Source organism: Suncus etruscus, chromosome 9 (assembly GCF_024139225.1).
Source record: "Suncus etruscus isolate mSunEtr1 chromosome 9, mSunEtr1.pri.cur, whole genome shotgun sequence".
NCBI lineage: Eukaryota > Metazoa > Chordata > Mammalia > Eulipotyphla > Soricidae > Suncus > Suncus etruscus.
In genome coordinates this window covers 16017728-16044501 of record NC_064856.1, presented here as the reverse complement: position 1 = coordinate 16044501, position 26774 = coordinate 16017728, and the positions used below count along the sequence as shown (strand labels likewise).

Sequence of the window (26774 nt, the reverse complement as noted above, 5' to 3'; positions counted from 1 at the left end):
TCCTATACATGGATGTATAAGGAAGCTGAGATTTTTATTGATAATTAGTGCTAAGGCATATGGACATAATACAGTTCACTACCACACACTGGTCATTTTCTCATATACTCAAATCATAAGAAAATGCAAGAAAATATTGTGCAAGGTGCTAGCACAGCAGGTAGATTTGCCTGTGACCAACTCATGTTTGGTCCCTGGCATCCCATATGGTTCCCCAAACCTGCCAGGAATAATTCCAAGCACAGAGACAGGAGTAACCTTTGAGCAGGTGTGGCCACCCCAAAAAACTAAACAGACAAGGGGAAGATTTAAATTATGTGTTATTTTATAATGCAGGCTATTAACACATAGAGAAATGAAATGAAAGCTATGATCTAGGACATAGGAGGATATAGAAAAAGAGTAGTTTTACTGTGGACACTTTCTCTTCCATTTTTTTCTTTCTTATCTTTTGGGCCATAACTGGGGGTACTCTGGGGTTACTTCCTGGCTGTGTGCTCAGGAATCACTCCTGGCAGACTCCAGGGATCAAACCCAGGTTGGCCGTGTGCAAGGCAAGTGCCCTACCCACTGTACTACTGCTCCAGCCCTCTCTCTAGTCCTCATATGCTGTATTATCACTCTGGCCCCACTGTGGACATTTTAAATAAAATATGTATAAATATAACAAAAAATGCTCAAAGTTCTCTATCTAAAAAAAGCAGTTTTTGTTTTCGGCCAAACCTCGCTTTACTCAGGAATTACTCCAGGCTCAGGGATCACTCCTGGTGATACTCAAGGAACAATACGGAGTGCTTAGGAGTGAATCCAGGTCAGCCGTATAAAATTAAGAACCTTACCTGCTGGATTATCTCTCTGGCTTCATGAAAATCAGTTTTGTTCCTTTACTGGCACCCAATTTGACTCCTAAAGTATCTCATTGGATTTAATCCTCATGAACTAAATATCTGAATACTCCAAATTCATCTTCACAAGAAGATCACAGACTACAAAGACTCATTAAGAGAATGTTATTTGGGCCCGGAGAGATAGCACAGCGGCGTTTGCCTTGCAAGCAGCCAATCCAGGACCAAAGGTGGTTGGTTCGAATCCCGGTGTCCCATATGGTCCCCCGTGCCTGCCAGGAGTTATTTCTGAGCAGACAGCCAGGAGTAACCCCTGAGCACTGCAAAAAAAGAGAATGTTATTTCAGAATGAAGTTCCAAGCATTTTTGCACATTCTTGGAAAAAGTGTCTATACAATATTTTTTATGCATAAATTCCATCACGTGTAGAAAAACAACAAATCCACAATGAGTTATCCTTTAAGGGCAAAAATCATTAGTTCACACTGCCACAGGATGCCGTGCCCTGGACATTCCACCCATTCCTGGTCTTCAGAGGTAGTGGCAGAAAAGATGAATAAGGTCACCAAGAAGATCCAAGGAAATGTGTCACAAACAGATTTTATAGTTGAAGCTTGAGCAATTTTCGAGCTGGTGAGGGATCTAATTGTTGAGTACTTCTCTTCCCTGCAGAGCAAAGGAGCCAAAAAACAAATTTCAATTAAATTCATACAACATTTATTAAAAACTTACTGCATGAACATTGCCAGGCACTGAAGAGCATAATAGTGGTTAATAAGACAGTCTTTGTTTGGGACAGGAACAATAGTACAGCAGTACAGTGTTTGCCTTGCACATGACCAACCCAGGTTTCAATCCTGGGTATCCCATATGGCCCCCCCACCACGATTAATTCCTATGTGAAGAGCTAGAAGTAAGCCCTGAGCATTGCTGGTATGATCCTAAATTCTCCTCCCCATCCCAAAAGTCTTTGTTCTCAAGGAGATAGCAGTCTAGTAAGAAAATTAGCTGCAACTCCGATACAATGTGATAAATATAAAGGTAGATGGAACAAATAACTAAGGAATGAAGGTCAAGAAAAGCATTAATTAAAGATGAAATGCCAGTGTCATGTAATAGATTTTTGAAGCACGAGGAAAAATTAATGAGGAAAATGGTGCAAAGAGCTGGAGAGGGTTCTCTGTGTATAGGAACTCCTGGGTTTGAACTCTAGCACTGCAATCCCAGTCCCCCAGGCACCACCTGGAGACTTTCGGCATAAGCTGGGAGTAACCCCAGCATTGCCAGCTGTGACTCAAATAAAAACATACCAAAAGAAAAAAGAGAGGAAGAGAGGAAAACAAAGGATATATATATTGGAGGGACTATACATGGCTGTGAGAAGAAATTAATTTTGGATTTCCATTCAGGGATGACTCCTGGAAGGTTCAGGGGACCATATGGGGCACCAGGAATTGAAACCAGTTAGTTGAATGCAAGGTAAGTACCTTACCTCACTATATTATCTCTCTGGCTTGAGCTAGAATGTTTCTTCAATCTTGTATTTACCAAATAAATAACATTTTTTTTTTTCCTTTCTTAGTTAGGGGGGTGGTCACACCCAGTGGCGCTCAGGGGCCACTCCTGCTCAGAAATCACTCCCAGCAGGCTTGGGGGAACCATATGGGATGCTGGGAACCGAACTGGGGTCTGTCCGTGTTGGCTGTGTGCAAGGCAAATGCCCTACCGTCGCGCCATCTCTCCAGTCTCCACAAACAACATGGTTTTAAGTTAGTTTATAGTGCTTTTGATATACTTTTTTTTTTTGGGCCACACCCGGCGATGCTCAGAAATCGTTCCTGGTAGGGGCCGGAGAGATAGCATGGAGCTAAGGCATTTGCCTTGTATGCAGAAAAATGGTGGTTCGAATCCTGGCATCCCATATGGTCCCCTGAGCCTGCCAGGAGCGATTTCTGAGCATAGAGCCAGGAATAACCACTGAGTACTGCCAGGTGTGACCCAAAAATTTAAAAAAAAATCGCTCCTGGCTTGAGGGACTGAACCATGGTCCATCCAGATGTCTTACCGCTTGCGCCACTGCAAGAAATTTCCATAAATTCTAGAGTACCCATGATCATAGTTATTGTGAGGGAGAAAAAGAAGTCACCTTACACTCAGAAACTATTTATCTAAAAGGCGAGTAGACAGATATACGGGTACAGACAAGTACCCATAAAAGAAGCTTACCGAGCTGTACTGACATCTTCTGGAGGCACTGAGTACTTTCATCCATAAAGGTATACAGCTGCTTCATGGATCCCTGCAGTTCATCCATCTGCAGAGAAAAGAGCTGTGAGCTATAAGGATCCACGGATTCTTTTGATGTTCCTCAAACACACCAGGTAAGTGCCATTCAAAAATTTTACTTCTATAATTCTTTCAATCGGAATGTTTATACCAGATAATTCCTTTCTGCTCTTCCAAATCCGACTCTATTAGGTGCTCTGTTGCCCTGCCATAACAGGCCAGAATATATAGCTTCTAACTACAGAATTGCATGTTCTTTTTTGTTATGTCTTGTTTTTTGGGCCATACCTGGAGGTGCACGTAGGTTACTCCTGGCTCTGACTCAGAAATCACAGGCTTGGGGGGACCATATGGCCTGCTGGGGATTGAACCCGGGTCCAGCTAGGGCAGGGATCTCAATTTACCTGGGGGGCTGCAGGAGGCAAAGTTGGGGTGATCCTTGAGTGCAAAGTCAGCAGTAAGCCTTGAACATTGGGGGTGTGTGACCCAAACAACTAAAACAAAACAAAACAAAAAAGATTCCTCTAGGGCAGGGCAACAAAATGTACGGAGGGCGCAAACGGCCTGCAGGCCGCGAGTTTGAGACCCTTGATCTAGGGTTTGCTGTGTGAAAGGCAAACGTCCTCCTGCTGTGTTATTGCTCGGGCCCAGAATCTTTGGCTTCTAGAGGGAGGCAAATAGAGGAAAGCTGATTGAGCTTAGGTTCCTTTTACCCAGTTTAGTTCTAAGGTTAAATTGGAAGTCTCAAATGAAGGTCATGATGCTCCAAGAAGCCAACTCTAACTTTCTCCACCTGACAGAGACAAGCTCAGGTGTCTTTAAGCTCCAGCTACTTTGACTAAATAAGGGTTCTCCCATACCCATTTCTTTATATTATACAAACCCACTCTATATTTAAACTCTTCTGGGATTATCATCTACCTAGTGCTGTTGCATGAAATAATTAACGATGGGGCTGGATGGCGGTGGATGGAGGCCTTTGTGCTTAGGCCCCAGCCAAGTGGCTTCATCCCCATCCAGCTGGCGAATTCCAGGCCCAGGTAATCGGCGTAATCAAGACTCACTCACAGGCAGGCTTTAGGAAGAATCATCTTTATTCAGGCCCTATTCACCACATGTGTGTGGCCTATCTCATAACCTTTTAAGCACTAGTTATTCTTGGCCCTGCATCTAAACTCCTTTCAGCCATCTTCCTCTTTGGGCTCCATGCTGGTCAAAGACCAGAACACAGAAACCCAAAAGCCAGAGCGTCCAGCAGCGCAGAACGGGCAAAGAGCCAAAAGGCAAAAAGCCAAAAGGGCAAAAAGCCAAAAGGGCCGAATTCCCTTGGTCCAAGCCTTATATAACATTTCCCAGACCCCTCCCAGGTGTGGGAGGGTCTAGCAGGTAAGGTTACACCTATTATCCGGTTCCCAAGACCCCTCCCAGAAAAGGGTGGGTCTAGGGTCTTAAATAGGTACACCCACATAGTGCCATCTGCCTCTTGTTGGCAAATGACAGATAAATACTGATACAGATACTCCATTCTCCCATATGTCCTCATGCCTTGCTCATTTCTAGCACCTTGGAGAGGTCTTCAACAACAATCTGCCCTTAATTAGACTCCTCCTTATCCTGACCCACTCCACCTTCCCTTCCCTTTGCTGTGGTGTTCAGAGACTGCACACGACTATGGAGCTCACTGAAGAAGACACACTTATTAAGGCTCTGGGGTTCAAACAGCAGTGCTGCTGGAATCACTCACACCTTTGCAATCTCACTCTCGCAAAGGAGGTGCTTTACCAGGCAATTCTTGTGTCTACTCTGCTTTATTAGCACCTATACACTGTTTTTATTGTTTCTTCCATGTTTCCAAAATAGAACTGAATACACTTAGCTTATTTTCCCAAGTTTTTTGTTTTGTGTTTAGTTATTGTTGTTCTTTTTGGGTCATATCTAGCTATGCTCAGGGTTTACTTCTGGCTCTGTACTCAAGGGTCAATCTTGGTAGAGTTCACAGGATCATATGTGGTGCTGGGGATCAAACCTAGGGTGGCTGCATGCAAGGCAGGTAAACTATTACTTCATCACCTCCCCCAGTCTTTTTTGTTTTGTTTTGTGTGTTTTTGACCTACAATCTAGCTATGCTCAGAGTCTGCTCCCAGCTTGAACACCTGTAGTACCTACTGGGGATCTAAACTCAAACCTCCCACATACAAAGCATGCGTTCCAGCCCTCTGAGTCATTTTCCCTGTCCCTTTCCAGATTTTTCTTTTTTTACTTTTGGACCATACCCGATGACACTCGGATTACTCCTGGCTCTACGCTTACTCCTGGCAAGCTCAGTGGACCATATGGGATGCCAGGGATTGACCCTGAGTCAGCCATAATATCCTATCACTTACTCCAGCCCTCTCTAGATTTTTAAATTCCTAAGGTCAACAAGGTACCAAAGTAGGATAATTAAACCAAAAATATATGAGCTGCTCACCACCAACTCCACACAATCAAAAATTTCATTCTGGTCCTGTAATATTTTCTGATAATCAGGCTTTGTATTAAGAACTTCACTCTGGGAAGACCCAACATACATTGCAGGTTCTACCTCAACTTCAGTAATTTTCATTTCATTTGATCTAAAAGCAAAACAAGATGAACAAATTAGAAGAACCTCAAGAAATGGTATAGTCTAAGCGATAGTACAGTATGTATTTGCCTTACATGCAGTCAACTTGGATTCGATCCCTGGCATCCCATGTGGTCCCCAAGCACTGTCAGGAGTGATTCCTGAGTGTGGAGCCAGGAGTAACCCCTGGAATTGTTGTGTTGGCCAAAACAAAAAGAAAAATAAGAAACATTATAATAAGGGTCAAGTGGTGATACAGTGGTAAGGGCATTTGCCTTGCACGTGGCTGACCTAGGACGAACCGCAGTTCGATCCCCTGGCATCCCAGATGGTCCCCCAAGCCAGGAACGATTTCTGAGCGCACAAGACAGGAGTAACCCCTGAGCATTACCAGGTGTGCCCCCCCCCAAAAGCAAACAAAATAAGAAACATTATAATAATTTTCTGGAGAAGATATGAGATTATTGTAAAGGTAAAAACATTTCTAAGGGGCCGGGCGGTGGCGCAAGAGGTAAGGTGCCTGCCTTGCCTGCGCTAGCCTTGGACGGACCGCGGTTCGATCCCCCAGCGTCCCATATGGTCCCCCAAGCCAGGAGCAACTTCTGAGCGCATAGCCAGGAGTAACCCCTGAGCGTTACTGGGTGTGGCCCAAAAACAAAAAAAAAAAAACATTTCTAAAAAATACTTTTTGGGGGGCTGGAGAGATAGTATGGAGGTAAGGCATTTGCCTTGCATGCAGGTCAGTGGTTCGAATCCCAGCATCCCATATGGTCCCCTGAGCCTGCCAGGAGCGATTTCTGTAGAGCCAGGAGTGAACCCTAAGCGCTGCCAGGTGTGACCCAAAAACCAAATATATATACACACACACACACACACACACACACATATATATATGTATGTATGTATGTATGTATGTATGTATGTATGTATGTATTAATTTCCATTTTATTTCCCCTCAGAGGACTTTGTCTTCAATTCTTAATTTTTAGCTGCTTTACATGGAAAAATATGGAACATTTCATGAATTTGCGGAGGGGCCATGCTAATCTTCTCTGTATTGTTCAATTTTAGTATATGTGCTGCCAAAGCAAGCACTATAAAATATTAACTAAAATAATTACACTTTCGTTATGGGTTGGAGAGATAGCATAGTGGTAGGACACTTGCTTTGAACATGGCCAACAAAGGTTCAAGCCCTGGCAGCCAATCCAGACCCCAAGGCCACCAAGAGTGATCCCAGTGAGCTGAGTGAGCACAGCTGGGTATATTCTAAAAACCAAAACAAACAGAAATAATTATTCTTACACTTATAATTATAAGTACATTATACTCATAATTATACTTACAATAATCTAAGTGTAGATTCTTTTAACAACAGGTTCTGAAACAACTAACCAATATTAATATTTCATATCATTGGACTTCAAAATATGCTAAAAATTTATGTCAGTTGATTCCAATTAAAGACAAAATTCATTTACAAATAGAGACTCTGACGGTTTATTTTTGTTTTATATTTTAGGGGGGTAGGGAGGGGTCTCCTAGCAGTAAGCCAAAGTTTATTCCTGGCTTTGCATTCAGGTACTCCTGATGGGACTCAGAGGACCATATGGCATGTTCAAAACTGAATCCAGGTTGACTACATACAAGGCAAGTACTATTATTCTAGCTTAGGACTCTAAACTTGGGGTTTGAGCAAAGCCAAGGCTTGTTGACCTGAAGTCAGACTCTAATCTTTTATCAAACAACAACAAAAAAAAAGGGAAAAAAAAGAAAAGAAAATAGCCTGCTATTTAAAAAGCAAACAAAACTCAAGGAAAATAAATTCAAATTCTTGCCCACTTCAATTATCTAAAATAACCCAGTACTCAATATAATACATGCTTCTCAGCTATTTTTATTTGTTTGTTTGTTTGTTTTGGGTCACACCCAGCAGTACTCAGGGGCTACTCCTGGCTCTGTGCTCAGAAATTGCTCCTGGCAGGCACAGGGGACCATAAGGAAAGCCGGGATTGAAACCACCGTCCCTCCTTGATCGGTTGCTTGCAAGGCAAACGCCCTACCACTGTACTATCTCTCCAGCCCCTTCTCAGCTATTTTAAAAGATGAAACCTTTGGTCTCTGTGACAATATGAATAGAACTTGAGATGATAATCTCAGTCAGAAAATGAAAGACAGGGCCGGAGAGATAGCATGGAGGTAAAGCATTTGCCTTGCATGCAGAAGGACGGTGATTCAAATCCCAGCATCCCATATGGTCCCCTGAGCCTGCCGGGGGAGATTTCTGAGCATAGAGCTAGGAGTAGCCCCTGAGCGCTGCTGGGTGTGACCCGAAAAACGAAAGAAAGAAAAGAAAAGAAAAGAAAAGGAAGGAAGGAAGGAAGGAAGGAAGGAAGGAAGGAAGGAAGGAAGGAAGGAAGGAAGGAAGGAAGGAAGGAAGGAAGGAAGGAAGGAAGGAAGGAAGGAAGGAAGGAAGGAAGGAAGGAAGGAAGGAAGGAAGGAAGGAAGAAAGAAAGAAAGAAATAAAGAAAGAAAGAAAGAAAGAAAGAATGAAAGAAAGAAAGAAAGAAAGAAATAAAGAAAGAAAGAAAGAAAAAGAAAGAGAAAATAAAAGACAATGACTGGGGCCCGGAGAGATAGCACAGCGGCGTTTGCCTTGCAAGCAGCCGATCCAGGACCAAAGGTGGTTGGTTCGAATCCTGGTGTCCCATGTGGTCCCCCGTGCCTGCCAGGAGCTATTTCTGAGCAGACAGCCAGGAGTAACCCCTGAGCACTGCCGGGTGTGGCCCAAAAACCAAAAAAAAAAAAAAAAAAGACAATGACTGGAGGATTTTACTCACATGTGGATATTAAATAAAACAAACAAACAACAAAAAAAAAACAACCCTTAGACTCTTAAGATGGTTATCAGAGCAGAAGAGTCTGAAGGACAGAAGAGGAAGTCATTTGGGGCTGGAGAGATAATACAGTGGGTAAGAATTTGTCTTGCATATCCAGGTTCAATTCCCTATAATCCTCTGAGCACCACTAGAAGTAATTCCTAAGTGCAGAGTCAGGAGCACTGTTACATGTCACAGGTGTGTGTGTATAATCATGAAACTTACACAGCACTGGTGCTGGAGCAATAGCATAGTGGGTAAGGTGCTTTTGCCTTGCACATGGCCAACCCAGGATGGGCAAAGGTTTGATCCCTGGCATCCCATCTTGTCCCAAACCTGTCAGGAGCGATATCTGAGCACAGAGCCAGGAGTAATCCAAGTGAATGCCACCGGGCATAGCGCATCCCCCCACAAAAAAAAAGAAACTTACACACTTTTTATTTTTGGATCTATTTTCAGTCTTTGCCTTATACCTGGTGGTTCTCCAGTAGTACTTCCAGTAATACTCTGCTGGCTCTATGCTCAGGGGACCATGTGGTACTTAGAATCAAACTGTGGTCTGAGGGCCTGGAGAGATAGCACAGCGGTGTTTGCCTTGCAAGCAGCTATCCAGGACCTAAGGTGGTTGGTTCAAATCCCAGTGTCCCATATGGTCCCCCGTGCCTGCCAGGAGCTATTTCTGAGCAGACAGCTAGGAGTAACCTCTGAGTGCCGCCAGGTGTGGCCCAAAAACAAAACAAACAAAAAAAAAACAAAACTGTGGTCTGAGCATGCAAGGCTTAACCCATGTAGTATCTCTCCAACCCAAACTTTTTGTTCTGGGGCCACAATTGGCAATTTTCAGAGCTTAACTCTGGCACACTCAAGGATCACCCCTTGCCAGCTCAGAGGACCGTATAAGGTGCTGAAAATTAAACTAGAATCAGCCATATGCAAAGCAAGAGCCTACCTACTGTAGTATCTCTCTGGTCCTGCACTAAGGTTATGTTTCTAAGTTATATTTCTAGCTAAAATTTAGAAAACAAACTTAAAATTACTCACGTAGGTGGTCAATTAAATAAAAATCTAGCCTCTCTATTCCCCCCCCCCCCCTTTTTGGATTTTGGGTCACACCCGGCGACACTCAGGGGTTACTCCTAGCTAGCTCTATGCTCAGAAATCACTCCTGGCAGGCTCGGTGGACCATATGGGATGCCGGGACTCGAACCACCGTCCTTCTGCATGCAAGGCAAATGCCCTACCTCCATGCTATCTCTCTGGCCCCTATTTTTCCCCTTTCCCTACTTTCTTCTACTTTATAACGGAACCCAACACAGATACCCTCTCTTATACATCCTTTCCATCAACGCCTTTCATGTCTGGGCATGACAGGGACTGTCTATACACCTGAAAACTCAAAGGCTGGGTAGTGACTGATGTCAGCCCTGTTTTCTGGCCCAGTCCCAGGGCAGAGTTCTGCCTGTCTTCCACAGGATGTGGGACAATAGGCAAAGACAGAATAGAGACAGTTCTTTCTGAATAAAAATAGTGACACCAGGGCCGGGAAGGTGGCGCTAGAGGTAAGGTGTCTGCCTTGCAAGCGCTTAGCGTAGGAAGGACCGCAGTTCGATCCCCCGGTGTCCCATATGGTCCCCCCAAGCCAGGGGCGATTTCTGAGTGCATAGCCAGGAGTAACCCCTGAGCGTCAAATGGGTGTGGCCCAAAAACCAAAAAAAAAAAAAAAAAAAATTGTGACACCAATTCTTCCTCCTCTTTCACAAAGCTCAAATCTGGGAGAGATGGTATGAAGGTAGAGCGTTTGCCTTGCATGACCTGCATGCAGAAGGACGGTGGTTCAAATCCCGGCATCCCATATGGTCCCCCGTGCCTGCCAGGAGTGACTTCTGAGTGCAGAGCCAGGAGTAACCCCTGAGCGCTGCCAGGTGTGACCCAAAAACAAAACAAAACAAAACAAAAAAAACCAAAAACCCAAAGCTCAAATCCATTCCTCTCATTTGTGATGAGTTGACTAATCTATGAGAAAGGAGTCCTCATTCCTTTTGTGCTGAGAGAAATCAATTCAAATCAAACTCCAGTGGCAGATCTGACCTGGATGTTATCTCCTCGGCTTCTTCTTGGTAACGCAACAAGAGCTGATCCCAAGTCTGTCGTTCCAAAGAAAATCTACAGTCAGAAAAAAAGTCACTTTATTTTCTAGCATCTCATTCTGAATCATTCATAGCAATAACAGGAATTAAGTATATAAAGTCCTAGGATGCGAATATAAAGGTCATTAAAGAATTAGGAACCTGGGGCCGGCGAGGTGGTGCTAGAAGTAAGGTGTCTGCCTTGCAAGTGCTAGCCAAGGAACGGACCTCGGTTCGATCCCCCAGCATCCCATATGGTCCCCCCAAGTCAGAGGCGATTTCTGAGTGCTTAGCCAGGAGTAACCCCTCAGCATCAAATGAGTGTGGCCCAAAAAACCAAGCCCACCCCCAAAAGAATTAGGAACCTGACTGATACAAAAGATGTCAATTTGTCAAACCAAACATGAGTTCTTAAAAATCAGATTAACAATCTTATTTCCTACAAATCATTCTATGAAACTAGCCATCAAAACATAAAAACTGCCAATATACAACTTTCTAACTTCTAGTGTTCACAGAATAGTATTTCCATTGGTTTTTTGTTTGTTTGTCTTGGGCCCCACCTAGCAGTTCTCTGTGCTTCCTTTTCCTTTTTTAAGTTAAAAAGATTGCATTTGGGGGCAGGAGAGATAGCATGGAGGTAAGGCATTTACCTTTCATGCAGGAGGTCATCGGTTCGAATCCCGGCGCCCCATATGGTCCCCTGTGCCTGCCAGGAGCAATTTCTGAGCCTGGAGCCAGGAATAACCCCTGAGCACTGCCGGGTGTGGCCCAAAAACCACAAAAAAAAAAAAAAAAAAAAAAGATTGCATTTGGGGGCCGGGCGGTGGCGCTAGAGGTAAGGTGCCTGCCTTGCCTGCGCTAGCCTTGGACGAACCACAGTTCGATCCCCCCGCGTCCCATATGGTCCCCCAAGCCAGGAGCGACTTCTGAGCGCATAACCAGGAGTAACCCCTGAGCGTCACCGGGTGTGGCCCAAAAACCAAAAAAAAGAAAAAAAAAAAGAAAAAAAAAAAAGATTGCATTTGGAAGTAGTGAGGAGAGGGAAAGAGAGAAAAGAGACAGACAGAGTCAGAGACAGAAATAACATGCTCAAGGAAGAATGCTGGCTTCTGCAAAGGTGGAGAAAGCTTTGGGAGTACACAAGCTGAGCTGAGGGCCACACATGCTCAGGTACTGGGCCAGCAAATGTGCCTGTGGAAGGGCTTTCTGGAAGGCTCTGGGGATCATATGAAATGCCAAGGATGAACTGGGATTGTCGTGTACAAGGCAAGCACCTTTATCCTGTATTATCTTTCCTGTCCGTGATACTGACATTCTGAACAGGATGTTTATTCCCCATTTTTCCAGGCTTAGAAGATGAGCTTACATTACCACTTCACTTACTTTGCTATATATTCCTTCATCTCAGCCACTGATGTTTCAAGAGACACATCTGAAACTTTTCTGTATTAAGACAGAAGTTGGAGATTAACACAAATCTTTTAGGAAGCATTTACTTTAAACAAGATAACTAGAGAATTCTGAGTGCAGGAAGCATTTGCTTTTATTATGATGCCTTACAAAATATTTTTTTTTTTTGTTTTTTTTTTTTTTTTTTTGGGCCACACCCGGTAACGCTCAGGGGTTACTCCTGGCTATGTGCTCAGAAGTTGCTCCTGGCTTGGGGGACCATATGGGACACGGGGGATCGAACCGCGGTCCGTCCAAGGCTAGCGCAGGCAAAGCAGGCACCTTACCTTCAGCGCCACCGCCCGGCCCACAAAATATTAATATAAAACTTTTTTATTTTGTTTTTGAGCCACACTTGGCAATGCTCAGGGGTTACTTCTAGTTCTACACTCAGGAGTCACATCCGGCAATGCTCAGAGAAACATGGGATGCCAAGAATCAAACCTGGGTTAGCAATATGCAAAGCAAGTGCCTTACTTGCTCCCTGATATAACTTTCCTTTTGGGGAGTGGTGTTTGGGTCATACCTATCTGTATTCAGGGCTTACTCCTAGTGCCACACTCAGGAATCATTCCTGGTAGGATCTGGGGTACTGCAGCATTGGGACTGAGCGTACATCATCTGTATATAAGGCGAGGGTCTTAACTTGCTGTACTATTTTTCCAGCCCCCAGATATTTATTGTGAACTCACTTCTGCCCTAGGTAACACTTTGTTTTTTTCTGTTTTTTGTTTTTGTTATTTTTACACATCCTCAGTGCTCAGAGATTACTTCTAGCTCTGTGTTCAGAAATTATTCCTGGCAGGGCTGGATAGCACAGTGGTAGGACTTTTGCTTTGCACGAGGCTGCCCAGGACAGATCTGGGTTCAATTCCGGCATCCCATATGGTCCCTCAAGTCAGGAGTGATTTCTGAGCACATAGCCAGAAGTAATCCCTGAGTGTCACTGGGTGTGACCCCTCCCAAAACAAAACAAAACAAAACAAAACAAAAAAAAGAAATCATTCCTGGCAGTGCTCAGGGGACCATATAGGATGTCAGGGATCAAACCCACTTCAGCCACATGTAAGGCAAATGCCCTACCTGTGTACTTTTGTTCCAGTCCCAGGTAACACTTTTTTTTGTTTGTTTGTTTTTGGGTCATACCCAGCAGCACTCAGGGGTTACTCCTGGCTTTACGCTCAGAAATCGCTCCTGGCAGACTCGGGGGACCATATGGGATGCCAGTATTTGAACCACCAACTTTCTGCATGCTATCTCTCTGGTCCCATAGGTAACACTTTCTAAGTCGTTTCTATATCTTCTTTCCTCATCAATTTCTTTTTACACATGATAATATTCCTCTAACTTTTTTCCTTATCTAAACATATCAAGAACCTCCACTGTATTACTATATTAAGTCAAACCTCCTTAACCAGTCACTTAAGTCTTGCTCTTCAGCTCATCAACATTTTTTTGGGAGGGGGTGATAAATAGAGGGAGGATTGGGCCATATTCCAGCTGTGTTCAGGGATCATTCCTTATGAAGTACAGGGTGAGCCTTATGCAAGCAAGCATCTGAAACCTAATACCGTAACTTTCCTGCCTACTAACTTTGTGTTTTGCTTGGAAACACATCCAGCTGTGCTCAAGAATCACTTTTAGGGCAGGAGAGATAGCATGGAGGTTAGGCGTTTGCCTTGCATGCAGAAGGATGGTGGTTCGAATCTCGGCATCCCATATGGTCCCCCCAGGTCTGCCAGGAGTGATTTCTGAGTGTAGAGCCAGGAGTAACCCCTGAGTGCTGCTGGGTGTGACCCAAAAACCAAAAACCAAAATAAAAGAATCACTTTTTTGGGAGGAAAGAGGATGGTGTTGGGTCACATCCAATGGGGCTCAGGAGTTATTCCTGGCAGGCTAAAGGGATCTTCCTGGGTTGGTCACATTCAAGGCAAATGCCCTATCCATTGTGCTATTGCTCTGGAGCCCAAGAATCGTTCTTGATGGTGCTCAGGAAACATATGTAGTGTCAGAGATTGAACCCAGATCAGCTGCACGCAAGACAAATGCTTTCCTTACTGTACTATCTCTCCAGACCCATATTATTGCTTTAATTTCAGGATCATGCCAGATCAATGATCGAAAGATCACAGTGCCAGGGACCAAACCCAAACTTCTGCAAAGCAAAGCTCCATCCTGCTGCCAGCTTAGCACTTTTGATTCTTTTACTCTTCACCCATTTTTTTCACTTAATTCCACTTTGCCTACCCTTCAAATATATGGGCTTTTTGTTTTTGGTTATGGGCCACACTCAACTTGCTCCTGACTCTGCAAGGAGGGATTACTCAGGGATTACTCCTGGTAGCCTTGGGGAACCATATGGATGCTGGAGACTGAACTCAGGTGGCTTCATTAAGCCGTCTATGAGATGGTTATGTTGTATTTACGCCAATAAAACAGCTAAGCTGGGTGATTAATTCTAATGGAAAAGAAACAGATACTCATGTACCTGGCAAGGATGAATTAGCTGAATTTTTCTCCCAAGGCCTACAATAGTCTGTAGCTAAGATACAGCAACCTATGACTTAAAAACTTCCGTAATTAATACATAGGGATATTATCTAAAACATTTTTTCATGTTCTGAACAGCAATGTGAATCCTAAGGATCTATGGAAAAACCGAACATTTATGCACTAAAAATTCAAATGTTTCTGACATTAACTCAAGATATGTGATTTGTTGCAGGGCAGAGGACTTAAGGGAGAGGATCAGGCCCTGCCTTATAAAGAAATTAGAAGTCTGGGGCTGGAAAGATAGCATGGAGGTAAAGTGTTTGCCTTTCATGCAGAAGGTAATTGGTTCGAATCCCGGCATCCCATATGGTCCCCCATGACTTCCAGGAGTGATTTCTGAGCTTGGAGCCAGGAATGACCCCAGAGCGTCAAACGAGTGTGGCCCAAAAACCAAAAAAAAAAAAAAAAAAAAAAAAGAAATTAGAAGTCTGCAGGTAGCATTTGAAAATTCTTTTAGAGAGTCTGGTGCAATAGCACAGCGGTAGGATGTTTGCCTTGTATGTAACAGATCCGGAATAGACCTAGGTTCAATTCCTGACATCCCGTATGGTCCTCTGAACCTACCAGAAGCGATTTCTGTTTTTCTTTTTCTCTCTCTCTCTCTCTTTTTTTTTTTTGGTTTTTGGGTCACACCTGGCAGCACTCAGGGGTTCCTCCTGGCTCCATGCTCAGAATTGCTCCTGGCAGGCTCGGGGGACCATATGGGACGCCGGGATTCGAACCGATGACCTTCTGCATGAAAGGCAAACGCCTTACCTCAATGCTATCTTTCTGGCCCCTCTTTTTCTTTTTTTTCTTTTTTTTTACCAGGCGCGATTTCTAAGCACAGATCTAGGAGTTATCCCTGAACATTGCTGGGTGTGACCCAAAAACCAAAAAAAGAAAAAAAAAAAAAGAAAATTCAGGGCTGGAGCGGTAGCACAGAGGTAAGGCATTTGCCTTGCATGTGGCCAACACCGGATGGATCCCAGTTTGAATCCGAGCATCCCATATGGTTCCCTGAGCCTGCCAGGAGCAATCTCTGAGCAGAGCCATGAATAACTCCGAGAACCACTGGTATGACCCAAAACCAAAAGAAAATATTCTTCCTAGAATTTCACTGGTTCTTGAGCCATACCTGGCAGTGCTCAGGGATCACTCCTAGTAGGCTCCAGGGACCATGTGAGGTGCTTCAGTCAGTCAGCTGCATACAAGGCCAAGAACCCAACCTGCTATACTCTGGTCCCTCTCCTAGTATTCTTGCTTGTAAACAGTGAAAGAGCATTGGCTGGTTTTTAATTTAAATTACCAGTAAAGGTCTGAAAAATGAGTTTCCTCCCAATCTCTCCTGCTGGTTTTGTTTCAATCTTCCACTCTTACAGATCTTCAGCCAAAGGTCAATCACTAGGTCCTCTTGGAACACTTTAAAATTCACTTTAAAATCGTCACCCTCTCAAGTCACTATTTACTGTTCTGAGATAGACTCTGTCTAAAATCACTACTTTCTGTATATCTGTCTATTAAAATAAATGTATATGGGGCAGGAGCAATAGTACAACAGATAGGAGTACTTGCCTTTCATGCTTTAGAACTGTGTTCGATCCCTAGCATACCATATGGTTGCCCAAGCCCATGAGGAGAGTTTCCTGAGTACAGGGCCAGAAATAACCCCTGAGCGCTACTGAGTGTGACACCAAATAAAAACAAAACAAATGGGGCCAGAGTGCAGAGTGATAGCACAGCAGTAAGGTCTTTGCCTTGCACACGGCCAACATAGAACAAACCCCGGTTCGAATCCCAGCATCCCACTGGTCTCATGAGCCTGCCAGGAGTGACTTCTGAGCAGAGAGAAGCCAGGAGAAACCCGAGCACTGCTGGGTGTGACCCAAAACCCAAAAATTTAAACAAACAAACAAACAAACAAATCAAGCAAATATATTTAGAAATCACTCCTGGCAGACTTGGGGGACCATATGGGAAGCTGAAGATTGAACCCGGATGGGCCATATGTAAGACAAATGGGTACCCCATTCGCTATACTATTGCCAGCCCTATCTGAAATCTTGTTTATTTATCATATTATCTCCAGCACTGAGAAGAGCTTAATTCAAAGAATAAGTTGTATATAGAGGTACACATAAATGTTTACTAAATAAATAACCATAAGAAAGGACTTAATGGGCTGGAGTGATAGAACAGCATGCTTTGCATGCAACTAACCCAGGCTTGATTCTCAGTACCCAATATGGTCCTCTAAGCCTGCCAGGAATAATTTCTGAATGTAGAGCCAAGAATAACCCTTGAGCATTGCCAGGTGTGACTCAAAAAACAAATAAAAACAAAAAAAGGCAAAATTTTGTTCGCTTATACAGGGGTCTCAAACTCGGGCCGCAAACGGCCCTCCATACAACATTTTGTGGCCCTGCCCTAGAGGAATCTTTTTTGTTTTGCTTTGTTTTAGTTGTTTGGGTCACCCCCCGCCCCAGTGTTTAAGGCTTACTACTGACTTTGCACTCAAGGATTACCCTGACTTTGCCTCCTGCGGCCCCCAGGTAAATTGAATTTGAGACCCCTGGTTATAATTTCGAACGTAAAGAAAAGTGCTCTTACCCTTGAGAATCTTCAAAACATTTTTGTAGAGTTCCATCACTTTCCAAGTTGTCTATAAAAAGTTTCAATTCTTCAGACAGAGAAGATGCTTGTGAATAAAATTATTATAAAATGAAACATTTCTTAGCAAGCCAATGACGAAGCTATTAATTAATTAATACTTAAGATAAACTTAACTAGGGTTCTTTGTAACAAAAAGATTTTTCATGCTTTGCTATTTTGTTTGGGGCCACATCAGGAAGTGTTTGGGGAGTCGTCCTAGGATGGCACTCAAGGATCACTCACACTGGAGCTCAGAGAACCATGTAGTGCTGAGATCAAACCCTACGTTCACACCTGCAAGCTATAAGCTTCAGCTACATTTCACTCTTTTTTTGGGGGGGCCACACCCAGCAGTGCTCAGAGGTTACTTCTGGCTCTAAGCCAGAAGTTGCTCCTGGCAGGCTCGGGAGACTACATGGGATGCTGAGGATCGAACTGCATCAGTCCTAGGTCAACCACGTGCAAGGCAAATACCTTACCACTGTGCTATCTATCTGGCACCCCCACTTCACCTTCTTTTTTTTTTTTTTTTGGTTTTTGGGCCACACCTGGCCGTGCTCAGGGGTTACTCCTGGCTGTCTGCTCAGAAATAGCTCCTGACAAGCACAGGGGACCATATGGGACACGGGGATTCGAACCAACCACCTTTGGTCCTGAATCGGCTGCTTGCAAGGCAAACACCCTCTGTGCTATCTCTCCGGGCCCCCACTTCACCTTCTTTAAGAGATCCGAAATGGGGGCTGGAGAGACAGCATGGAGGTAAGGCATTTGCCTTGCATCCAGAAGGACAGTCGATCGAATCCCGGCATCCCATATGGTCCCTTGAGCCTGCCAGGAGCGATTTCTGAGCATGGAGCCAGGAGTAACCGCTAAGCACCATTGGGTGTGGCCCAACAACTATTCAATCAACCAATCAATCAAGTTTAAAATACAAATATGGGGCCAGAGCAGTGGCTCAGCAGTAGGGCACTTGCCTTGCACGTGACTGACCTAGGACAAAGTACGGTTCGATCCCCCAGAGTCCCATATGGTCCCCTGAGCCAGGAGTGATTTCTGAGCCCATAGCCAGGAGTAATCCCTGAGTGTCACCAGATGTGCCCAAAAAAACAAAAAACCCAAAGTACAGAAAGGTACTTTAAAGAGTATTATTCCTTTAATGTAAAAATGTTTAGAAATGCAATAAATATATTGGACAAAGCTAGAGAACCTGGTGACTTGTGGGTACCTGAAGAGGAGCTAAACTCAAGAGTCAGGATGGGAAGGGAATGGGTCTACTACTTTCATATCACTCGAACTAAACAAACATATATTCATTTTTTTTTTTTGGCTTTTTGGGTCATACCCAGTGGTGCTCAGAGGTTACTCCTGGCTCTTCACTCAGAAATCGCTTCTGATAAGCCTAGGTGACCATATGGGATACCAGGATTCAAACCACCATCTGTCCTGAATCGGCTGCGTGCAAGGCAAACGCCCTATCACTGTGCTATCCCTCCGGCCCTAAATAAGCATATATTCTTTTGGGGGGGGGGGTTTGGGTCACACCTGGCAGTGCTCAGGGGTTACTTCTGGCTCTGCACTCAGAAATCACTCCTGGCAGGCATGGGGGACCATATGGGATGCTGGAATTCGAACCACCATTGGTCCTGGGTCGGCTGCTTGCAAGGCAAACGCCCTATCACTGTGCTATCTCTCCGGCCCCAATATTCTAATGTTTTTAATGCACTCCCCTCTCAAAAAGAGGGCTAGTTTTGTGAGGTAACAGTACCTGTAAAAGTCGTGTTTCTACAACCCTAGAATGCTCAGTCCAATACTAGAGCTTACACATTGATTCTTAGCAACTTACCTTTGACTTTGAAACTTTCAAGACTGAAGTCCTTAGAATCCCTTAAGAAAGGTTCAAGTTTCTCGACAGAAAACTAAATTAAAACAAATATATTCAGTATGACAAGATTTTCCAAGCCAGTTGAGTTCACATAATTTCTTATAGTTAATAAATGTAAAAACGATTCCTTTCTTTGTTTTGAGTTATTTCTGCTTGGTATGGAGCTGACTTATTAAACACCCATGAGTTTATTTTGAATGTAGCATTTTTCATATGTGGGGAGATTGCATAAAGGACTGGGGCATATACTATGCACATGGAGAACTGGCTTTGTGTGCTGGTACATCGCATCAAACACTAAGCTAGAAGTCTCTGAGTACTGCAGCTATGGCCCAAATTAAATTCAAACAAGTTTCTCACATATATAAACAGATCAGGATAAAACTAATTCATGAGGGGCCAGAGAGATAGTATGGAGATAAGGCATTTGTCTTGCATGCAGCAGGTCAGTGGTTCGAATCCTGGCATCCCATAAGGTCCCCTGAGCCTGTCAGGAGCGATTTCTGAGCGTAGAGCCAGGAGTAACCCGAGTGCTGCTGGGTGTGAGCCAAAAACCAAAAACAAACAAAAAAACTAATTAATGGGCTTGAGTGATAGATAATACAGCAGGTAGGGCATTTGCCTTGCATGAAGTCGATCCAGGATCCATCCCAGGCATCCCATATGGTACCCAAGCACCGCCAGAAATAAACCCCTGAGCATACAGCCAGGAGTAACCCTGAGCACTGTAGTGTGTGGCCCAAAAAACAAAAATAAAACAAAACAAAAAATCACAAACAACAAAACTGTGATTCAGACTATATACCTTTATTTTTGATTCTGGAAAAAATTGATCATTTTTGTCTTTGTTAGCCATACACCACAGTGCCCAGGGTTTACTCCTGGCTCTTTCTCAGGGCTTACTCTTACTTTCAGGGGACCATATGGGGCTTCAGGGGTCAAACCTGAGTTGGCTGTGTGCAAGGCAAGTGCCCTACCTGACATAGTATTGCTCTGGCCCCAAAATTGATTGAATTCTCATAGTGATTTGTTTTCTTGTCTACACTGGTATTAGTCAAACACACTATATTATACAATTTTTATTTATTTGTTTGTTTTGAAGCTACATTCAGCAGTGCTCAGGGGTTATTCCTGGCTCTGTGCTCAGGAATTACTCCTGGCATTGCTCAGGGGACCATATGAGATGCCAGGCATCAAACCTGGGTCAGCCAAGTGCAAGGCAAATGTCCTCCCCACTGTGCTTATTGCTCTGGCCTCCACTATACAATTTTTAATGCCAGTGCTTTATTCACTTACAAAAAAAGTAAGGCTTCAACTGGCAACTTAAACTAACCTGCACCCACTTTTTTATTTGGTTTTGCTGGTGGGGGTGGGGAGGCAGATTCCTAGATTAGCAGTTGGGGAACACTCTGGCAGTGCTCAGGAAACAAGGAGTGCTGGGTGCTTATGCCAGCAAAACATGTACTCAAGAACACAGGAGCCGTCACTTTTGCCCCTCCCATTTAAACAGTCATTAGTTACAACTCAGGGGCCAAGACACTGGATTTTAGGAAATTTAATTATTAGCTGTACAATTGTACAGCTAACTGCAGCATCGCCAACATGACTGACAGTGAGCCAATCCAAAAAGAAACCAAGAAATATCTCTTAATCTTTAATAGAATTCATCTCTCTTTAGTACTGTCACAGCTATTGTAAAAACAAAACAAAACAAACAAACAAACAAAAAACAAGGGCTGGAGCAATACTAAAGCAGTGAAAAGGGCATTTGCTTTGCATGTGGCAAACTCAGGTTTCCCCTGCACCTTATATGTTATCCTGAGACCCACACCAAGAGTCATTCCTGAGCACAGCAAAGTGTGACATTAAAAAAAAGTAAAAATGGGGCCCGGAGAGATAGCACAGCAGTGTTTGCCTTGCAAGCAGTCGATCCAGGACCAAAGGTGGTTGGTTCGAATCCCGGTGTCCCATATGGTCCCCCGTGCCTGCCAGTAGCTATTTCTGAGCAGACAGCCAGGAGTAACCCCTGAGCACCGCCGGGTGTGGCCCAAAAACAAATAACAAAAAAAAAAAAAAGTAAAAATGGGGCCGGAGAGATTGCATGGAGGTAAGGCGTTTGCCTTTCATGCAGAAGGTTGGTGGTTCAAATCCCGACATCCCATATGGTCCCCCAAGCCTGCCAAGAGCAACTTCTGAGCACAGAGCCAGGAGTAACCCCTGAGCGCTGCTGGGTGTGACCCCTCCCCCAAAAAAATACAAAAAAAAAAAAAAGTAAAAATAAAAAAACTAGGGCCGGACAGATAGCACAGCGGTAGGATGCTTATCTTGTACATAGCCGATCCAGGATGGACAATGTTTGAGTCCCAGCATCCCATGTAGTCCCTCATGCCTGCCAGGAGTGATTCTGAATGCAGAACCAGGAGCTGAATGCAGATCCCTGAGAGCTGCTGGATATGACCCAAAAACCAAAAACAGACGAACAAAATAAAAAACAGGGCCAGAGAGATAGAACACAAAGAATGACATTCCTTGCCTGTGACCCTGGTTCAAATCCCTGGCACCACATATGATCTGGTTCCTGAGCACAAAACCAGGAATAAGCCCTGAACATTGCTAAATGTGGATCAAGAAAACAAAGAAAAAAGAGTAGGGGAGGAAGTCTAAAAACAGGAGTAAGGAAGGGTCAGACAAGATTTCTAGTCCATAAAACCTACCTGGAAACTGGAAAGCAGAAGAGCACCAAGTCGTTTGCTTTCTGTTAAGTTGACACTGATGGATCTGCTGAGTTCTAACATAAAATATCACCATTTAGAAGTTGCATACTTACAAAGTATATAAAGTAATACAAAGTAATAAAATAAAATAAAAATAAGTAATAAAATAAAAAACTTTCCTATTTCTTTATGCAATCCAACTTAATGCTGCAAACCTCTATAATTAGAGGAAGAATGCATTTCTCTACCAGGGGCCACCCCCTAGGAACCTCTAGGTTCTTTCAATAGGACTACAGGTAAAAACTGTGAAAACTAGCAGCCATGGCAGCAAACTACAGGGTCAGCAGTAAGAAAGGTACTTGAGGAAGGAAATAAGTTTGAAAGAGAGCGATGGTCAGAAATAGTTGAAGAGGGGACGGAGAGATAGCACAGCAGTGTTTGCCCTGCAAGCAGCCGACCCAGGGACTAAAGTGATTGGTTCGAATCCCGGCGTCCCATATGGTTCCCCGTAACTGCCAGGGGCTATTTCTGAGCAGATAGCCAGGAGTAACTCCCAAACACCGCCCTGTGTGGCCCAAAAACCAAAAACCAAAAAAAAAAAAAAATAGTTGGAGAAAGATTACTATATAATCATACTTAATTTACCCAGGATTGCCAAGGAATGTTTGCTTATTCTGAAATGCAACTTTAAGAAGTTATAGTCTGGGGAGGGCGAGGCCACACCCAGTAGTACTCAGGGGTTACTCCTGGTTCTGCATTCACGGTTCAGCTATTCCTGGCAGTATTCAAGGTACCATATAGGATACTGGGGACTGAACCTGGGTCAGTACATGCAAGGCAATTGGGCTACCACTCCAGCCCCTAAGAAGTTATAAGAATAATTTTGTGTACTACATTAAAATCTTTTTTTTGGGGGGGGGGGCACATCCAGCAGCAATCAGGGGTTACTCTCCTGCCTCTACACTCAAGAATCATTCCTGGAGGATTCAGGGGACCATTTATTAAACTTAAGATTGGTCACATAGAAGGCAAGCACCCCACCCATTGTACAATCACTCTAGCCCCAAAGCACATACTTTTTTGCCATCCAGTTTTAGCTATTTCACGGTACATTTTTTTTTGTTTTTCTTTTTTTGGGGGGTCACACCCGGTGGCACTCAGGGGTTACTCCTGGCTCTGGGCTCAGAAGTCGCTCCTGGCAGGCACGGGGACTATATGAGATGTCGGGATTCGAACCACCATCCATTCTGGTTTGGCTGCATGCAAGGCATATGCCCTATTGCTGTGCTAGCTCTCCAGCCCCACTGTACCTTTTTATTTTTATTTTTTTAAATTTCTGAGTCAGAAGTGCAGGGGTTAAGGCACTTATTTTGCATGTGGCCAACCCTAGTTAGATCCCTGGTACCACATATGATCCCCTAAACACCTCCAAGAATGATTCTGAACATAGAGCCAGGTGTATGCTCTGAGTACCACCAGGTGTGGCCAAAAACAAAATTAAAGGGAGGGATGAAATATAGGAGGGAGGGAGGGAGGGAGGAACGGAGGGAGGAAGGAAGGCAGGAAGGAAGGCAGGAAGGAAGGCAGGAAGGAAGGCAGGAAGGAAGGAAGGAAGGAAGGAAGGAAGGAAGGAAGGAAGGAAGGAAGGAAGGAAGGAAGGAAGGAAGGAAGGAAGGAAGGAAGGAAGGAAGGAGAAAAAGGTAGATTATTTGGGTGGAAGGTCAGGTAGTAGTAGTGATTTATTTCTACCTCTTGAAACCAGAGGTTTCAAGAAACAAGAAAACAAGGTCACATGAGACAAACTAACTTCTGTTATTTCTCTACACCAAGAGTGATTTCTATCACATAGGATTTTGGGTCTGTGTGATCTGGAACAGATAGATGTACATGAGCACAACTGTGAAACCATAGCCACCTCTATGCTAGCAGCTCTGATATGTCAAGTGGCTGAGGTATTTTTTCTGTTGTTTTCATTGAACACAACTGGAGATATGTGGGGACTATGCGATGTTAGGGACTGAACCCAGGTCTCCTACATATGAAGTACACATTCTAGTCTTTAAGGTTTTATCCCCAGCCCCACATGGCTGTTTTCACCTAGATTTCCTTCTGGATTGATCCCTGAGCAGGTGGTGAGTCAAAATCCAAAAAAATGTATTAAATTAAATATGAAAGTAGAGAGATAATACAGCAGGCTTTTGCCTTATACATGGTGGACCCAGAGTATCTTTTTTTTGTTTTTGTTTTTGGGTCACACCCAGCAGTACTCAGGGGTTACTTCTGGCTCTACACTCAGAAATTGCTCCTGGTAGCCAAAGGGGACCATCTGGGATGCCGGGATTCAAACCACTGTCCTTCTGCATGCAAGGCAAATGTCCTACCTCCATGCTGTCTCTCCAGCCCCATGACCCAGAGTATTTTTCATAGAGAAGTAGAAAGCTAAGAGATGAAGTGATTTAGTCAGTTACACACTAAGTCATGTCTATGCTATTGTGTTCTTCCCTCCATAACTCACTGCCTTTTATCTGGGTTGGGATTCCGCTAGTTTAGTACATAGCACCCCACCTGTGATGCCCTGATGGAAGGGAGGAAGAGACTTCCGTCGGTTCGTGTCTTTCATACTTGCTCGCCTCCAGGACTGCCTCCTCTCTTGAGGAAGGGCACACAGTTCTTGGGGAAACAAATGAAGGCATCCAGACTGAAGTTCCTCCGAGTGACTCAGATCACAACTTCCCCCAGCGGTAGGGCCAGAGTCAAGGGGAAATCTTTCCTTTGCAGTGCCTTCAGTCGTCTCCAGGGAATCAGATGATTTACACACTTTCAAAGGGTGGAAATTTGATTCCAATTGTTGATCATGAGTCTTAGATGTCACTGGTTCTTCTTCTAGTACTTGTTAAAAAAGTCAAAATACAGAATCAAACCCATCACAACTAAGTATTTGCATAAAAAGGTGAAAAAGAAAATGTGTGCTCAGATCATGAAAACACTCCAGAAACATCTCCATAAAGAGGTCAACCTGATTCCAAATTCACCAGAAGATAGGAAAGCATTTGCACAGAAAACTGCAGTTGAGCTGAAAGGAAGGAACTTAACATTCCCATAATACTCACCTTTTATAGTTTCTGACTCTGTCACCGAAGTCATCTTCTGGGTAGAAACCCTGAAAATAGGAACAGCAGGTGATATCTTGACTTTAGCCCCAATCTCAACACTAGGGGCTCTTAAGATCACTAAATAGACTTGGAGATTTCCAGTCCCTCTCAACTGCCCATCTCAGCCCCACAAAATCCTTCCTGACAAAGACGAACCCAACCTAACCCATTCTCCATGGAAATCAGTACCTCTTTTCTCAATTTTTGTGCATCTTACCGCTAGCAATGCTCGCATCTCCCTTAACACTTTTCCCAATTACTGTGAACTGACCTAAACAATTCCCTAACTCAGTAGACAGCATTGAGTTACCGTATTTTCTGGCGTATAAGATGACTTTTGAAACAAAAAGAAGTCAACCGAAATATGCCGAATGTATCCCGAAAAATGTTTCAATATGCCACTAAACAAAAATTGTCTGAATATTGCCACAAAATGAATTTTCCAACTTGATCCTGCACCAATCACTGCCAGGCTGCTCGGACCGCCTATCTAACTCAGCCAATCCAAGCAGGCTTTTGATGCATGCAAATTAGACAATGTTCTGGACCCATATCTACACTGTCAAAAGCCTGCTCAGATTGGCCAGAGTCAGAGAGGAAGTCTATTACAGTATAACCTTTGAACCTCTGCTTGCTGTGATTGGTTCACTGTGGTACATACAGTTGCAGCACAGGAACATTCTGTCTGATACAGCGAATATAGGCCTAAACCTATGTTTTAACTGCAAAATTAGGGGGTCGTTTTATACGCCCAGTCCTCTTATACGCCGGAAAATACGGTAGCTTTCTGAACTGAAAAAAGCTAGGAACACCCTTACTTCTTAATTCTCCAAAACCAAACCGCTGTCCTTTCTATCCCCAAGAATCTAAGTCATTTTTCCATTTCTAGGTTACCAATTCAATCAGGTCTGATGATTTCCACCAGTCTATCAGATGACTGAACACTCCAGCACTCCCTTGAGTTTTTCCTCCTTCTAGCACTTATTGATCTCTGATCTGTCCTCCAGACAGCGGCGATTTGGCAGCATACTCTGCCCTTCTCAGAAATCACTCCCAACTTCCCTATTTCTGCCCTATTTCTGCTTCTCAAAGTCCCAACGCCACTTTTCAAATCTTAGCATCAGCTGCCTAGAAAAAAAGCCCTCTCCTTCTCAATTTAGGAGCTTAAAGCGGATGCTTTCTGCAATCCTGTTTTCACACCAAGCCATTCCACCTGTGTCTCCCCGGAGCTTGTTGTAAAGTCTGGTTGGGGGTCTGTGTGCTTGGGGGTTTGTGTTCTTAGTGCTCATCAAGAACAGGAGGGGGGGGGGGGACACGCAGGCATCATCACATCTTCCAAGCTGAGTCCTCCCAGGAGAAACCTGTCCTTTAGGGGGCCACTGCAAAGAGCAATGACTATAAACCTGGAGACACAAGGCACCCCAAAATCAAAGAATGCAGAAGCAGGAGGCCGAGGAACGAACTCTCCAGCAGACAGCGAGCAGCACAGACAGGAATAACAACAGGATAATAACAGGAACACGGTGGCTCGGGACGTGCTTAGAGCATCCAGGACCTGTGCAAGGACAGAGAGGCTGGAGCTATGGCTCCTCCAGCAAGGCGGGGCGCTGGCCTTGACACCGCCGATCCGGGTTCGGTGGTGGTCGTGT

The 26774-nt window shown here is 44.1% G+C and overlaps 1 protein-coding gene and 1 pseudogene across 1 annotated transcript; both read right to left on the bottom strand.

The window, feature by feature from the left end:
* Positions 1-1232: 1232 nt before the first annotated feature.
* Positions 1233-25158, bottom strand: DSN1 (DSN1 component of MIS12 kinetochore complex). The gene is made up of 9 exons (XM_049779470.1): positions 25084-25158; positions 21974-22047; positions 19221-19293; positions 17336-17423; positions 12128-12187; positions 10704-10778; positions 5602-5746; positions 3072-3159; positions 1233-1511 (listed from the first exon to the last, which is right to left on the bottom strand). Exons 1-9 carry the CDS (start codon positions 25115-25117, stop codon positions 1447-1449), a joined length of 702 nt encoding a protein of 233 aa, XP_049635427.1. The 5' UTR covers positions 25118-25158; the 3' UTR covers positions 1233-1446.
* Positions 6739-6831, bottom strand: LOC126019970 (uncharacterized; annotated as a pseudogene).
* Positions 25159-26774: the final 1616 nt, after the last annotated feature.

Excerpts from the sequence above, each read along its gene's own strand:
- DSN1 (XM_049779470.1), bottom strand. The coding sequence starts at position 25,117 with ATGACTTCGGTGACAGAGTCAGAAACTATAAAAG. Across the intron at positions 12,188-17,335 it reads TGTTTTGAAGATTCTCAAGG|AAAAGTTTCAGATGTGTCTC; the intron begins GTAAGAGCACTT and ends GTCTTAATACAG. Across the intron at positions 3,160-5,601 it reads TTGATTGTGTGGAGTTGGTG|ATGGATGAACTGCAGGGATC; the intron begins GTGAGCAGCTCA and ends TTTTCTCTGCAG.